Source organism: Cnephaeus nilssonii, assembly GCF_951640355.1.
Source record: "Cnephaeus nilssonii genome assembly, chromosome: 16".
NCBI classification, from domain to species: Eukaryota; Metazoa; Chordata; class Mammalia; order Chiroptera; family Vespertilionidae; genus Cnephaeus; species Cnephaeus nilssonii.
In genome coordinates, this window is record NC_137087.1 from 21,359,370 (window position 1) to 21,374,110 (window position 14,741).

The 14,741-nt window shown below is 50.4% G+C and overlaps 1 protein-coding gene across 1 annotated transcript in view; it reads right to left on the minus strand.

Annotated features, from left to right (window-relative positions):
* The window catches only part of HK1 (hexokinase 1), a 61,268-nt gene that overhangs the window by 25,253 nt on the left and 21,274 nt on the right, over positions 1-14,741 (minus strand). The window contains exons 3-4 of the mRNA XM_079794332.1: positions 6,667-6,815; positions 1,862-1,981 (exon numbers count right to left, since the gene is read on the minus strand). Coding sequence (XP_079650458.1) covers positions 1,862-1,981; positions 6,667-6,815 — 269 coding nt within the window. The remainder of the gene's footprint in view (positions 1-1,861; positions 1,982-6,666; positions 6,816-14,741) is intronic.

Here is a 14,741-nt window from a genome sequence, read left to right on the forward strand (position 1 = left end):
TGGTACCTTCTGAGGGGCAGGCCAACCCTCTGCTCGCGGTCTCTCCTAGGGCCTCGCCCAGCCGGCACAGGGATGGCGTTCGGTCTGTAGCTGCTAATGCATGAGCGACGTCGAGCACAGTGGCTTCATTCCCCTCTCCCAGTGGGGAAGGTGTCCCACACTGTCTCTGCCCAGGGAGGGTGACTGTCACGTCTCGGTGACATGTGGAACCGACCACAGGCTTTGTGAGAGGTCTGGGAAGACACCCTGGAGGTCACAGTGATCTGAACACCTTGGAGGTGTAGCAATATCTGATACCAGAGAGAGAGAGAAGAGGAGACGGCAACATCCCAGAGGCCTTTGCGTGGTGTGTGTGTGTGTGTGTGTGTGTGTGAATGTGTGTGTGTGTGAGTGTGTGTGTGAATGTGTGTGTGTGAGAATGTGTGTATGTGTGTGAATGTGTGTGTATGTGAGTGTATGTGAGTGTATGTGAGTGTGTGTGTGTGTGAATGTGTGTGTGTGAATGTGTGTGAATGTGTGAGAGTGTGTGTGAATGTGTGTGTGTGTGAGTTTGTGTGTGTGTGAATGTGTGTGAGAGTGTGTGTGTGGGGGGGGGGTGTGAGTGTGTGTGTGTGAGTGTGTGAGTGTGTGAGTGTGTGTGAGTGTGGTGTGTGCTGAGAGTCCACCGGTGGGAGGTGGGGCTGGGATTCTGGTCCTAGATCTGCTGTTAATAAGCCCTGTGACCGTGCTGAGGGGCTTGGCCTACTGAACTCTCAGGCCGCGTGTTGCTCTGACATCACGTGATTACACAGATTGTGCAGATGGAAGGGCCCAGCGGCAGGAAGCAGAGCCCGGGAGAGGGCGCCTACCCGACTGACAAAGAGGTACGGGGATGCTGCCCAGACGTGGGAGGTGCTGGGCCCAAAGGGCCTGTTCTGGGAACGGCGGACTGGTGACCAGCACAGGCTCGGCTGCTTCCCGGCTGGATGGCCCAGGGCAGGTTCCTGACCCCTCTGAGCCTCAACTTCCTCATCTGTAAAGTGGGGATCAGAAGCACTCCGCTCCTGGCGGGGTGTGTTAACTGCGAAGGACACATTAGAACAGAGCCCAGCACCTGAAGGACCCTCAGTAATGTTAACTATCAGAGTTCCTGTTATCAGTTTATTCACAGGTTGTTGTTGTTGGTGGTGGTGGTGGTGGTGTGTGTGTGTGTGTGTGTGTGTGTGTGTGTGTGTGTGGTTTATCTGTCTCTCTGTGTAGAAAAGGAACACGGTGACAACTATTTAATGTGTATTCCTGCCACACGCTATGGTACAATGCTGTCGCATGGTATGTCTGAGCGCATCCGTGCTGAACCGGTGAATGAACAGGAAGGTGGTGCACAGCACCTGAGGTCCAAAGGAGAAGCAGGGGCCTCTCCGGGGCTGGCGCCGGTGACCAGCCGATGCCGTGGGGGTGGCACCCTGACCAGGGGCGCTCTAATGAGGATGGCCTCCGGGACACAAACCCTACATCCTGCACCTCTGACCCAGTGCTTCCCAACCTCTCCATCGCTGAGCCTACTTTTCTTACCTTCACCTGCCTGACTTTAACACATGGTTCTCTCGACCTGATGGCCACAAATATCATCACCTCACACTCATGCCTACAAAGTTTCTAAAAAAATATAAGACTGCAGCCTGGCCAGTGTGGCTCAGTTGGTTGAGCACTGTCCCATGCACCAAGGGGTCAACAGCTCAATTCCCAGTCAGGGCGCATGCCTGGGTTACGGGCTCAATCCGCAGCAGGGGGCGTGTAGGAGGTAGGTGATCAAGAAAAGGGGTTCGTGAGCTTTTGCCCTCTGGGGCTTCTATCGAGCCTGGGAATCCCAGAATGAACTTACCTCATCTATTCTGGATTGCCGACAAGGGAAAGAAAATGTGAGTCCCACAGGCAACTTCTTGTCCTTGATTTTTTTTTTCTCCATGAAGTCTCCCAGGCACTCGGCGACATGGTCAAAAAGCTGGGGAAAGCAGAGCGCAGTCAGGAGGGAGAAAAGCAGTTCAGGAAAACTGTGAGCGACACGCACCCGGAGGCCCTGCTTGCAAAGCCACAGTGAGTGTGAACGGTAGAGACGCGTCCCTGAACACAGCCTGCCTGTGGGCCGGCACGGCTGGGGGAGCATCTCAAACCCTCCAGACAGAACTGCCCTCTTAGCAATCCCTAAAAGGTATTATCAGGGTATTTAAAACATGAAAAACATTTTAAATGTTAAAACTCATAATTTAATTTTTTTAAATTCAAAATCATAGAAAATCAGCTCATCCGTCCATGTCACACAGTCTCCATCAGCCACCCCGGAGGAGTGGCCGTCTGCCCCTTCTCAGAAGTCATTACTCCCATCTCCATTTCCCCGGATGTCTCTATCGATCTACCTCCATCTGCAAATCCCGGAAGCTCCACGAACAGTTCCACAGTTGCTAGCGCACTTGAGCGGTTTAGCAATCTGCAGGCAGCCGATTTTTACTTTTTCCTGAAGTATCATGGACATGCCAAAAAAAGGGCCCACGTCCTAACTGCAGAGCTTACTGGGTTCTCACAAGCTGTATCCACCTGTGTCACCAGGTATTAGATCCAAAAAGATCAAGAAACACATGCTTCCAGCACAGACACCCCCCTCGAGTCCCCGCCAGTCACAGCCACCACCACTACCCCCACGAGGGCCCTCGCCAGCCGCCCTGACTCCCAACACTGGTCCTGCCTGTCTACTACGTGTGAATGAACGACACTGTGCCCTCTTCGTGGGTGTCTTCTTCCGCTCTGTTACGTGCGTGAGTCAGCCACCTGTGTGTGTCTTTGTAGGCTGTTCATTCTCCCTGCTGCGTGGTATTCTAAGGGGCGAAGAGACCGTATTAGTGGACGGCGATTTCAGCTCGCCTGCTCCACCACACACTGCCTGGGATGTGCGCACACACCGTAGGATCAACTACAAAGAGCCCGGAACACTGTTTCCCCAGCCTCTGTCAGTGAGGGAGGCTCACCACCATCAAGGCAATCTTTCTGGATCTGATACCTCCCTTCCTCTCTAAAATGTACCCAGAACCGAATCTACTGTCTCATATGTGTTCCGACCAGAGTTTTTAGTTGAAGTTGAACTAAGAACTCCCCTTTTCCTTAACTCTGTGCTCCACAGCCCAGGTATGAGCCCGCCCCCATCTTCCTCACACACTGTCACAGCACCAGACCTCCCTCGAGTATGGAACTGACACAGCCACGGAGCTTCCTGAGGCCCAGAAGGAGGCAAGGCCACGCCACACGGTCACAGGCAGCAGACCCAGGCCTGCTCCCAGACAAGGTCGTCTGCCTGAAGGCTTTCCTGGCAGGGGTGCCCTGGAGAGGGGACCAGAAGTCATTATTCCCATCTCTGTCTTTCTCCAGATGTTCCAGACCCAGCTCTAAAGTCTGACTTATCTGCCAGGGTCGAGAAAATCCTGTCCATGTGGATGCAGGAGTCCCTGTCCCTGAGCCGCTGAGGAGACACGTGGCCACCTTCCCCGGAGGCCCGGCTAAGCTCCCTGTGACCTACATCTCCGAGAGATCTAAGCCCACTGCTAAGTCCACCAGCACGCCTCCCCCTGCCCGCCCCCCGCCCGCCTCCCCTCATCCACACACACAGAGAAGGCTAGCAGGCTGCAGAGCGGATTCACATGAGTGGGGTGCACTAACCAGCCCCCCACAACGGAGTCAAACATAACCACCCAAAGTGCTCTGTTAAGAAGGAAATGCCGTATTTGTGAACTGTCCACAATCCAGGGGCTCGAGGAGACGGGAAGCCACCCCCATCTCAGGCGAACCACGTCTGGGACCAACCAGGGAAGGAAGCTGCCCAGCCTCTCTGCAGCTTCAGAGTCCGAAAAACCTTATTCTTCTCTTTTCTGACAACATGCTAGTTATTTTAAAAGTCCCCACACACAGACTCAGTTCCTCTGACAAAGATGGCAAACAATCACTAAAAAAACCTAAACACTTCTTATTCAAAATTCCCTAAATTAAGTGATGTTTTATGATTGCATTTATGCTTCCAAAATTAAAGCTTACAATTGCATCAAAACTAGAGATACCGTGTGTGTATGTGTATGTGTGTGTGTGTATGTGTGTGTGTAGAAAGAGAAAGGGGAGGTTAAAGCAAATGGTTAGCAATTTGGAAGCCTGGACCAAGGGTTATATGGGAATTCTTTGTGCTTAACTGAAAACTTTTCTGTACGTTCAATATTATTTCAAGCAAATGGTTTACAAATCTACTAGGAATTCCCACACATTTCAAAAGATGTTATCACAACACCGAGAATTCGGCACTGTTCGGAGTCTGTGAGTCTGAGTTGCTTCGTGGGCAAAACAAAGCCCTTAGTTTTCCAGAATACTCTACAGGTCAATACGAGGTCTCAGAAAAATGGGCCACCCAGTAGTTATTTCTAACTTCACACCAAACTTCTGCAACAGAGGTTCCTGTTTCATCCCTATTTTTCAGCTGGCAACCTTCTCCCTCATCCCCTGGACTTTACCGCCTTGTCCACAGCCCTCACATTTCCTCATCACCAAAAAATGTTTAAATCAATAAAGACAAGACAAAGATAAAGCCCAGACTAAGAGTGTTCCGTGTTGGTAAAAGTGTAACATCTGGAGCCAGACTGCCTGGGTTCAAATCCCAGCTCTATCACTTATCCGCTGTGAGACCCAAAGGGCTAGTTACTTAACATCAAGCCTCAATTTTCTCATCTGTGAAATGGGACTAGTAATACCTACCCAAGAGTGTTGTTGTGATGATTAAGTTAGTTAATCCACAGTAAGTGCTTACATTAGTGACTTATATATAACAAACGCTATGTATTTACTATAATACTACATCATCATCATCATCATCATCATCATCCTCTTTCTTCTTTGCAGAGCGGCTGAAAAGGGCAGAGGAGAAAACAGACAGCAGGAAGGAAGGTGAACCTGGGGCTGAGAAGGTGGGGAAGGAGGCTGGCAGAAACGAGGTCCCAGCGGCAGCAGTTAGAAGGAAGTCACTATGGCCCAGCTGGTGGCTCAGTGGTCGAGCATCAACCCATGAACCAAAAGGTCAACGGTTCAATTCCCAGTCAGGGCACATGCCCAGGTTGTGGACTCAATCCCCAGTAGGGGGCATATAGGAGGCAGCTGATCAACGTTTCTCTCTCATCATTGATATTTCTCTCTCTATTCCTCTCCCTTCCTCTCGCTCTAAAATAAAGGGGGAAAAAAATTTTTTTTTATAAAGGAAGTGAACATGGCCAGTATGTACCTGTGGGACAGACACCCCCTTAGTTTGCAAACGCTGCCAAAGCACACAGGAATGTCGTAGCACAGGGGGACAGTCCCAGGGTGAAGGCAGCAGGCAGAGGTGGCTCAACCCAAGAACCATGAGAACAGGGTGTGCCAGGTCAGTACTTGTTGCCAAATGGAAAGAGCAAGGATGCCAACCCAAGCCTGCTAGCCACTTAGGAGGAACAATGCAGCAACCACGGGGCGGGGCTGGGGGCCTACCAGCTGGCAGGGTTCACGCACACACGCGGATGAATGGGCCAGTTTCTAAGTGGGGAAACCTCGAGACAACCCATGTCAGTGCTGCCTGAACCACTGGTGGTTCATCGGTTCCAATGAGTGTCACAGCCTGAAAAGCTCTTAACCAAAACCCCAGAAGCAGGTGAAAGGCCGGGCTTACCCCTTTTCTCAAAGAGGCAGAGTGCTTGCTCCAGTCCCCTCATGTTAATTTAGGAACAGAGTGGAGTCCAGAGGAGGTGGCTGCTGGGCCTCATGGCAAAGTCTAGCCCAGAGCAAATGGGTTTTCTGGAGAAATTAGTCATGGACCTTAGTGTGAACACACCCTCCCTCAAGCAAATATTTGGCGATCTCTGAATCCGTATCTTGGATGGCAGCCATGACCCAGGAGGCGAGCTACAAACTGGAGGAGGCAGAACATCCACGGGAGTAGGGGCTTACAGGACGCAGACGTGGCTGAAAACCTGACCAGGGACTGCCTGAACCCTGACCACAGGGTCCTCAGCCAGGGACCCACCACTCACTGCAACCAGGCGGGCAGGAGAGGGTGGATGGGTCCTTCTGAGCGTAAGCATGAGCATGGCCACGGCCCCCCGGCCAGCAAAGGCAGGCAGCCCTTCCAGGGGGGTGCCCTGGTATCGAGTGAGAGAGGAAGGGACGGTGATTTTCCACTTGAAGCTCTGCCCGATTTGCTTTGTGTGCCCAGGACTCACAGAGCCTATTAAAGCAGGTGGCCAGGATCCCCTGATTCGCCCTGGGGCTGCAAACTAAAATTCCTGCTGCCTCGTAGGTGCCAGCCACACCCTAGGGGGTGAGGTGGGTGAGGAGGCCAATGACTTGGAAGAGGTGTTTTGACCCAAGGGCTCTGCTAAACCTGTGCTGAGGAACGAACCCCAGGATCCTTGGGGAATGAATGCCTTTATCCAACAGAGCTGCTGGGCCTCCCTCTTCACACTCCCCCGCCTGTGACAGTGCCTGGAGCCCCATCCACCAGTTTACCCAGGCAGTGGGTCTCTTCGGGAGGTCACACCTTCCCCCAGGAGTCCCTCTCCACATGCATCTATGATGGGCTCCTTCCCGGAGCTCAGGACACCAGTGCTGTGGGGTCTGGTTCCCGGGGGTACCCACCTGGCTTCCACTGCCGTGCATGATGTTCTCCGGCGTGTCGTACACCTCAGACTCCATGTGAACATTCTGGTTCTTCTCTAGACTCACTTGCACCCGCAGAATTCGAAAGAAAGACCCACCAAGGTCCAGGGCAATGAAATCTCCCTTTTCTGTTCAGGGAGAAAGCAGGTATTGAGTCAGATTCAAGTTTTATGAAGGCCCCACACTTGTCCAACCATCCCCTCCCGGAGGCACAGCGCGTCCGGCCAGGCATCCTGAAGTACAAAATCCCACCCCATCTTTCTCTAACTCCTGACCCTTTGTCAAAAACAGCACCACTATCCATACATTAAAAATAAAACTAGCATTTCAACTCAGCGAAACCCTACCTCTGAGGTCGTCCCATAACTTGGGTTCCTCCCATGTCAGCTCAGACAGGATTACAGCTAGACCAGAACTCCATTTATTCCCCAGGGGATGATTTATTATTATTATTATTATTATTATTATTATTATTATTATTGTGGTAAAATATACATAAAATTTAGCCTGGCCAGTGTGGCTCAGTGGTTGAGCGTGGACCTATGAATCAGGAGGTCATGGTTCAATTCCCAGACAGGATACAATGCCAAGTTGTGGGCTCGATCCCCAGTGTGGGGTGTGCAGAGGCAGCAGATCAGTGATTCTCTCTCATCATTGATGTTTCTCTCTCTCTCTCTCTCTGCCTCTCTTTCTCTCTCTCTCTCCCCTTTCCTCTCTGAAATCAATAAAAATATATTTAAAAACCTATGTAAAGATATATACATAAAATTTACCATTGTAACCATTTTTAAGTGTACAATTCAATATACTCCCAATGTTCTGCAATATCACCACTATCTATTTCCAAAACTTTTATCACCCCAAACAGAAACTTTATGACCATTAAGCAATAACTCTCCATTTCCCCTCCCTCTAGTCCCTGGTAACCTCTGTTCTACTTTCTGTCTCTATAAACTTGCCTATTCTAGGTATTTCCTGTAAGTGAAATTGTAATATTTGTCCTTTGGAGTGTAGCTTATTTCATTTTGTATAAAAACTAAAGGTGCATCCATGTTGTAGCATGTGTCAGTACTTCACTCCTTTTTGAGGCTGGATGATATTCTACTGTATGTACATATCACATTTTGTTCATCCATTCATTCATCTGTCGGTGGACACTTGGGTTATTCCCACCAACAGATGTTTTTAACAGAAGTCCCTGTTGATCACATAAGAGTAACCTGGCCTGATATCGTTGCCTTCCTCAGGGCCAATGTGTGCAATCACTGGGGTGGTCTCAGCGAACAGAGAACGATGATGGGACTGTATGCCGAGACCACCATAGAGCACCAAGGGTGGTGGCCATCGGCAGGATGCCAAACCATTAAGCCACCATCCAACATTACCTTATTTCTCATTAGTCACCCCCACACGTGCTCCCCAAAAATCAGTTAAAATCTGTTATTTGCCCAGCCAGCGTGGTACAGTGGTTGAGCATCAACCTATGAACCAAGTCACAGTTCAATTCCTGGTCAGGGCACGAACTTTAAAAGCATAAAAGGTTTTAATTTTTATTAAATACAATTTATTTTTTCTTTTGTTGTTTGTGATTTTGGTGTCATTCTCTATGAAGCCATTGCCAAATCCAAGGTCACAAAGATTCACACCTGTTTCCTTCTAAGACTTTTATAGTTTTAGTTCATCATAACTTTTAAGTTAATTTTTTATATGATATGAGGTAAAGGTCCCGTTTCATTCTTTTATATGTGGCCTGGTGCATAAAATTCATGCATTGGGTGGGGGGGGGGAGGTCCCCCTCAGCCCAGCCTGCACCCTCTCCAATCCAGCACCCCTCGGGGGATATCCAGCTGCCCGTTTAGGCCCAATCCCCGTTTAGGCCAGCCTGATCGCCCCTAACTGCCCCCACCTGCCGGCCTGATTTTCCCTCACTGCCTCTGCATGCCGGCCTGGTGGCCCCTAACTGCCCCCTCCCTGCCGGCCTGGTTGCCCCCAATTGGTACCCCCTGCCGGCCTGGTCGCCCCCAACTGCCCCCCTCTGCAGGCCTGGTAGCCCCCACCCCCCCACCGGCCTGGTCGCCCCTCATGGCCCCCCCGCCAGCCTGGTCACCCCACACAGCCTGCTTGTTCAGTCGTTTGGTCATCCCTCACTAACCCCCCTGCCAGCCTGGTCACCCCATGCAGCCTGCTGTTCAGTCATTTGGTCACCCCTCACTAACCCCCCTGCCGGCCTGGTTGTAGGCAGTCATCTTGTGAGGGTGTGATGGTCAATTTGCATATTACCTCTTTATTTTATATAGGATAGATATCCCAGCATCATTTTCTTTGTTCTTTAGTGCAAATAATGAAAATTTGGTCTGGTAAACAACTATAAACCACTTGTGCATAGGGAAATCATAGGCACAAAAGTGAATACCATGCTAGGATAAAATTATGAATGTTTTCATTTTGTTTCAATATTTTAAAAATTAATTTACTGTTTTAATGTTTAAATAAATACTTTTTCATGTTTTACACTGGCTCTTCATCATAACTTTAAAAAAAAATAGCATAGGGAACATTTTGGTTGCCAGCCTGGTGGAAAGTGTCATTTTCAGTCGACTCAAAGGCCTAAGTAAACACAAGTTCTTGTGCTCAAGTCCCAGGTGATGGAGGAGGAACCTGCGTAACGGTGTCAGTGCTGACAGCAGGTAAGAGCTTCCTGCCCCTCATGCAGGAAGGGGTCAGGCTCCACGCAGCACCTTTCCAGGACCCAGGCCTAACGGTTTCCGAGCAGGGTGAGTGAAAACGACCACAGCTACCTCTGACCCAGGAGGAACCTGGCCTTAGGGCCTGCGGCTGGCCCGCACTTCTGCAGACCCCTCCCCGTGCGTCCCAGCGCCGATGGCCGGTCCACCCCGGCTCGCTGCTGCTCTGTTTTCACCAGCACAGGTCAGCGGGGTCCGGGGAGTTGGGTCAGAAAAGGCAACCAGAAAGGGTGACCTTGAGATGTCAGGACAATTCCAAGTACTGGACACTCCACACACCGGGAAGTGGGGACGGATGATGTGCGGGCGGCTTTCCCTGGAGGCAGTTCACACAGGGTCACTGTCAAGCCCAGTGCAGCTCCTGGTCCTTCCCTGAGCAGTGACCCTCGTTCCAGGGCGTGTTTGTGCTCAAAGAAATGGCAGTTGGCACCTCTTCTATAAATCACACTTGCAGCTCAGGAAACATGGGACAAACATTAACTCCCTTTCTCAGTTTATGGATTAGGAAGCGCCAACCAAACCAGCCGAATGACTTGCTCGTGGTCACACCTGTGGCAAGGCCAGGGCCCCTCCCTTTCTTAGTCACTTGTATTCTTGTAAATACTGCGATGCTCATTATTTTTTATGGGTACACTAGAGGCCCGATGTAGAAATTCATGCATGGGGAGGGTCCCTAGGCCTGGCCAGCAATCAGGGCCAATCTGTGGGGCGGCGCCGGCCCACTCGCTAGCCAGCCCCGCCCCCCGCCGCCACCTGCTCGCCTGCCGGACCCACCCTCCACCACTACCGCCACCGGTCACCACCCTCTGCGGGGCGACCAGCAGGGTGATTGGGGGGGGGGGGCAGCTGGAACCTGCCTTGGCTGGCCTGGGGCCTGCGGGCTGGGGGCAGCTCTGCGTTGAGCATCTTCCCCTTGATGGTCAGTGCGTGTCATAGCGACCGGTCGTTCCACCAATCGTTCCGTTGTTCGGTTGATTTGCATATTAGGCTTTTATTATATAAGCTGTTCTATTTTCCTTAGTTGGATGATAAGCAACTTGAAAGAAAGGGCAATTTAACATGCTTCCCTCCCTCCCCCAGTACTGAGTCCTGCACACAGCAGGCCATCAGCGAGGTTTGCTGCATGTCAGTAAGAACAGCCTGGGTCAGACACACGGTCTGCTCGGTCCCGTTCTCTGCCACGCAAAGGACAACAAGGAATGACTTCCGGTAAGGGCAACATGGTATCTGGTAAACTCTGTTGCCTGTCTAGCACCTCTTTAGGTAACTCCCTTCCTGTTTTATAGCTGAAGTTGGGGTAGAGCTGATACCACCCCCGCCCCCCGCTTCAGGTCCAGGGGACCAATGTGTGACCCAGGAGCATCCAGAGTCACCCACCTTGCCACAAGGATTGGTTCAGGGTGGGCACATGACCCATGCCAGCCAATCGTCACCCTCTCCAAGACCATCCCTGGATGGCCAGCTCTGAGCTGAGGTGTGGGCTGGGGCTGCAGGGCTGTCTCCACCTGAAGGAGAGGTGGCCTGAGCAGGAAGCCAACAGAGACTGAAAGAATATTAGGCAGAAGCCAGCTTATGACTAGGTTTCCCAGTTACATGAACCAGGAAAGGGCCTCCTCTGCTTGTGCAAACTGGAGTTAGATTTCTTTCAGAAAGCTCCCTAGTTCAATTTTGTTTAAATCCTCACCCAAGGATACGTTCATTGATTTTTTAGAGAGAGGGGGAGGGAGGGAGGAAGGGGGCGGGGGGAGAGAGAGAGAGAGAGAGAGAGAGAGAGAGAGAGAGAGAAACATCAATGTGAGAGAAACATCAATCGGTTGCCTCCCCTACACACCCTGACCAGCAATTGAACCCACAACCTAGGTATGTGTCCTGACCAGGGATCAGGCCTGCGGCCTTTTTGGTGTATGGGACAATGCTCCAACCAAGTGAGCCACCCGGCCCAGGCCCAAGTTCAATATTCTTTATTAGGGAATACATCCACTTGCCCTCATAACAAAGGGGTCCATGCTCAGGTTGGCACCCCAATTCAGACCTGTGGTGTCCAGTCAGCCCACTGCAGAGGCACCAGAGTTCCATCTGTGGGCTCATCCACACCTTGCGGGGATCGGGGTCGGGTGAGACAGCCTGCCTTTGCTTCCCCTTTACCCGCCTCTCCTGCCCACATCGGAAGGATGCCAGGGAATTCTGAAAAACTCTGGAACTTTCCTCCATGGTTAGACATGCACACTTGGTGGGGAAAAGGGGGTCCTCTGACTCGTCCCATAGGTTGGTAGGGCCTTCCCAAAAAATTCTTACACGGCCAGTTATTAAATTACAATCACGAAGAGGAGGACCATGGCCCACTGTAACTCTCATGGTGGTTTGCAGTTTCCAAAGCACTTTTTACTTGATCCTCTTGACAGCCTGAGGCAGGTAGGGCAAGGATTCTCGTGCCCATTTTACAGATGAGGAAATGGAGGCTTGGGAAGTTAGCTGCCTTCTCCGAGGTCACACGGATAATGAGCAGCAGAGCCAGAGATTAACCCAGTGTTCTAGGCTTTTATTTTATTTATTTTTCTTTCCATTTCAGCCTCTTTTCGTAGTGGCGGGCTTTTCCTCCAACTTCCCCCTCAAATCTTGGGCCTCAACCTTCCTTCCTGCTGCTGGTGCCTCCTACTTACGACTTCTGCCCACATTTCCCATCTCCACCAAAGCTCGGAGAACGGCTCTTCTAGAGGAGGCTCATTAAGCGAAGCATCTGAAGGGCCCCTGGCAACTCTCCACTTTCTAATGACAGCCATTATTACCGGCGAATAATAGAAAACAAACATGGGACAGATGTCGCTCTTGAGTCCAGGCCTGTGCTGGGATACAGGGCAAACAGAAACGCGCTTTCATGAAATGCCTACCTTTGCCTTGCTCCGTGAATTAATTCTGATACGGAGGCTTTCCCTCCTGTCTGCAATCCAGAAACTTGATGAGTACAAAACCAACTAGAACACTGGACATTCCCGAGATTTCACAGATAATCCAACCGTCTTCTCAAATCAGGAAACTGAGTCAGAGATAGGTAAGTGTCCAGCCCAAATGAAAAGGAAGTAAACATTTCCCTCCCTTTGGCTAGAAAGCAGTACTCTGTATACAGAGAGCTCAAAAAATTAACAGTGAAAGAAAAAGAACTAACAGTGACCACACCACAATTTTTTTTTAAATTACCCTTTTGGATAGAGCGTGCTAGGAACCATGAAGCTAAAACAAAGAAATATCCAACTCAATCTGCCTTCAATAGCTTACAATATAACTGGTATTTATAATATTCTTAAGGAGAAATGAGAAGAGAGAAAAAAAAAAGGTTTTACAAATGAAGCAGAGTGACCAGGGTCTTTGGAGGGAGACTGGGCAGCTCTAAAAAGAGACTTCTGTTCAGCCACGTCACCAGAGTAAAAAGGCTTCAATATCTTCCTTCTTTTTTTAAACATATTTTATTGATTTTTTACGGAAAGGAAGAGAGAGGGATAGAGAGTTAGAAACATCAATGATGAGAAAGAAACATCGATCAGCTGCCTCTTGCACACCCCCTACTGGGGATGTGCCCGCAACCAGGGTACATGCCCTTGACCGGAATCAAACCCGGGACCCTTGAGTCCGCAGGCCGACGCTCTATCCACTGAGCCAAACCGGTTTCGGCAATATCTTCCTTCTTTTATTTATTATCCATACCTTTCCTATTCCAAGAAGGACATGCAGCCGCTAAAAGCCACCTTAGGGTTTACAATTTTTTAATGTATAGATTACTGAAGAGCTATTAAAGAAAAACCACTACCCATAAAAAAAATGTCCAAAGATTAAAAATAATAATAATAAAAATGGGCCAATACAGTTACAAAAAAATCAGTAATTTTCCAAACTCTGAGCCCAGCCCACCAGGTGAAGGTCGGCAGGAAAGGAAAGGTTTGTTTCTCCCTTTCCGTGGGGGTCACATCACCACTGCAGGGGCAGGAGCAAATCTCCGTGGGGAGAGTCCAATCTGTCCTTCCGTGGTTTGGGACTACCACTAATTCTGTTGCTGACTAATTACAGAGTTGAAGCAGTAATTAATATTCCAGAAAGGGAACAGCACCATGGTTTACTACGAAGGAGACCAGCATTCTGACGCCGCCAAGGGACCTGCTGGTTCTTGGTTGCTAAGCAAGCAGGGGAGGGGAAGGGGAAGGCACATCTGTCATTAAGGGCAGGGACTGGGCGCGGGTCAGGTCTCCGAGGCCTTGGCGTCAATGTCAATGTCAGGGTGGGGCTGTCAGGACCATTCCAAGAAGAGTGTGGGCCCCAGGGCACCTGAACTGAACCCACCCATGAATGCACCCACCCATGAACATTGGGAACAGCCACGGGGAGAAAGGCTGTAGGGTGTGTTTGGTTGCACTGTTGAAGTCCTAACCCTTACACCTAGAAACACGACCTTATGTGGAAGCAGGGTCTTTGCAGAAGTAATCAAGCTAAGATGAGGTCCTTAGTGTGGGTCTCATCTGACCGGTATCCTTAGAAGAGGAAAATGCCGTGTGAAGACAGAGGCGCGCCGGGAGAGCACCGTGTGATGACAGAGGCAGACGGGGGGACACAGTGCAAATCAAGAAACACCCAGAACACCACCAGAAGCTAGAGGAGGCCAGAAAGAGCCTACCCAGAGTCTCAGAGGGAGCTTGGCCCTGCGGACACCCTGATTTTGGACGTCTAGCTTCCAGAACTGTGAAACAGTGTGTTCTTGTTATGAAAAGCCACCAGCACTTCCTCTGGCAGCCTTGGAAACCAATACAGGGGCAGAGACAGTCAGCAGGTGAGGGGTGGGGGTGGGAGAGGAAGACAGGCCCAGGCCCTCTGCACAGGACGGTGGGTCCTTGCACTTCAGGGTTTTGGTTTCACCTCCTCCCTCTCCTTCTGTTTCGTTTGTTGTTGTTGTTGTTATTTTTTTAAATATATTTTTATTGATTTCAGAGAGGAAGGGAGAGGGATAGAGAGATAGAAACAGCAATGAGAGAGAATCATCGATTGGCTGTCTCCTGCATGGCCCGTACTGGGGGGGCATCAAACCCGCAACCCGGGCATGTGCCCTTGGCCAGAATCGAACCTGGGACCCTTCCGTCCGCAGGCCGATGCTCTATCCACTGAGCCAAACCAGCTAGGGCTCTCCTGTTTTTGTTTGTTTGTTTTTTAATCCTCACCTAAGGATGTTTTTCCCATTGGTTTTTTTAGAAAGAGTGGAAGGGAGAAAGGTGGGAGGGGAGAGAGAGAGAGAAACATAGAAACATCGACGTGAGAGAGACACGCCGATTG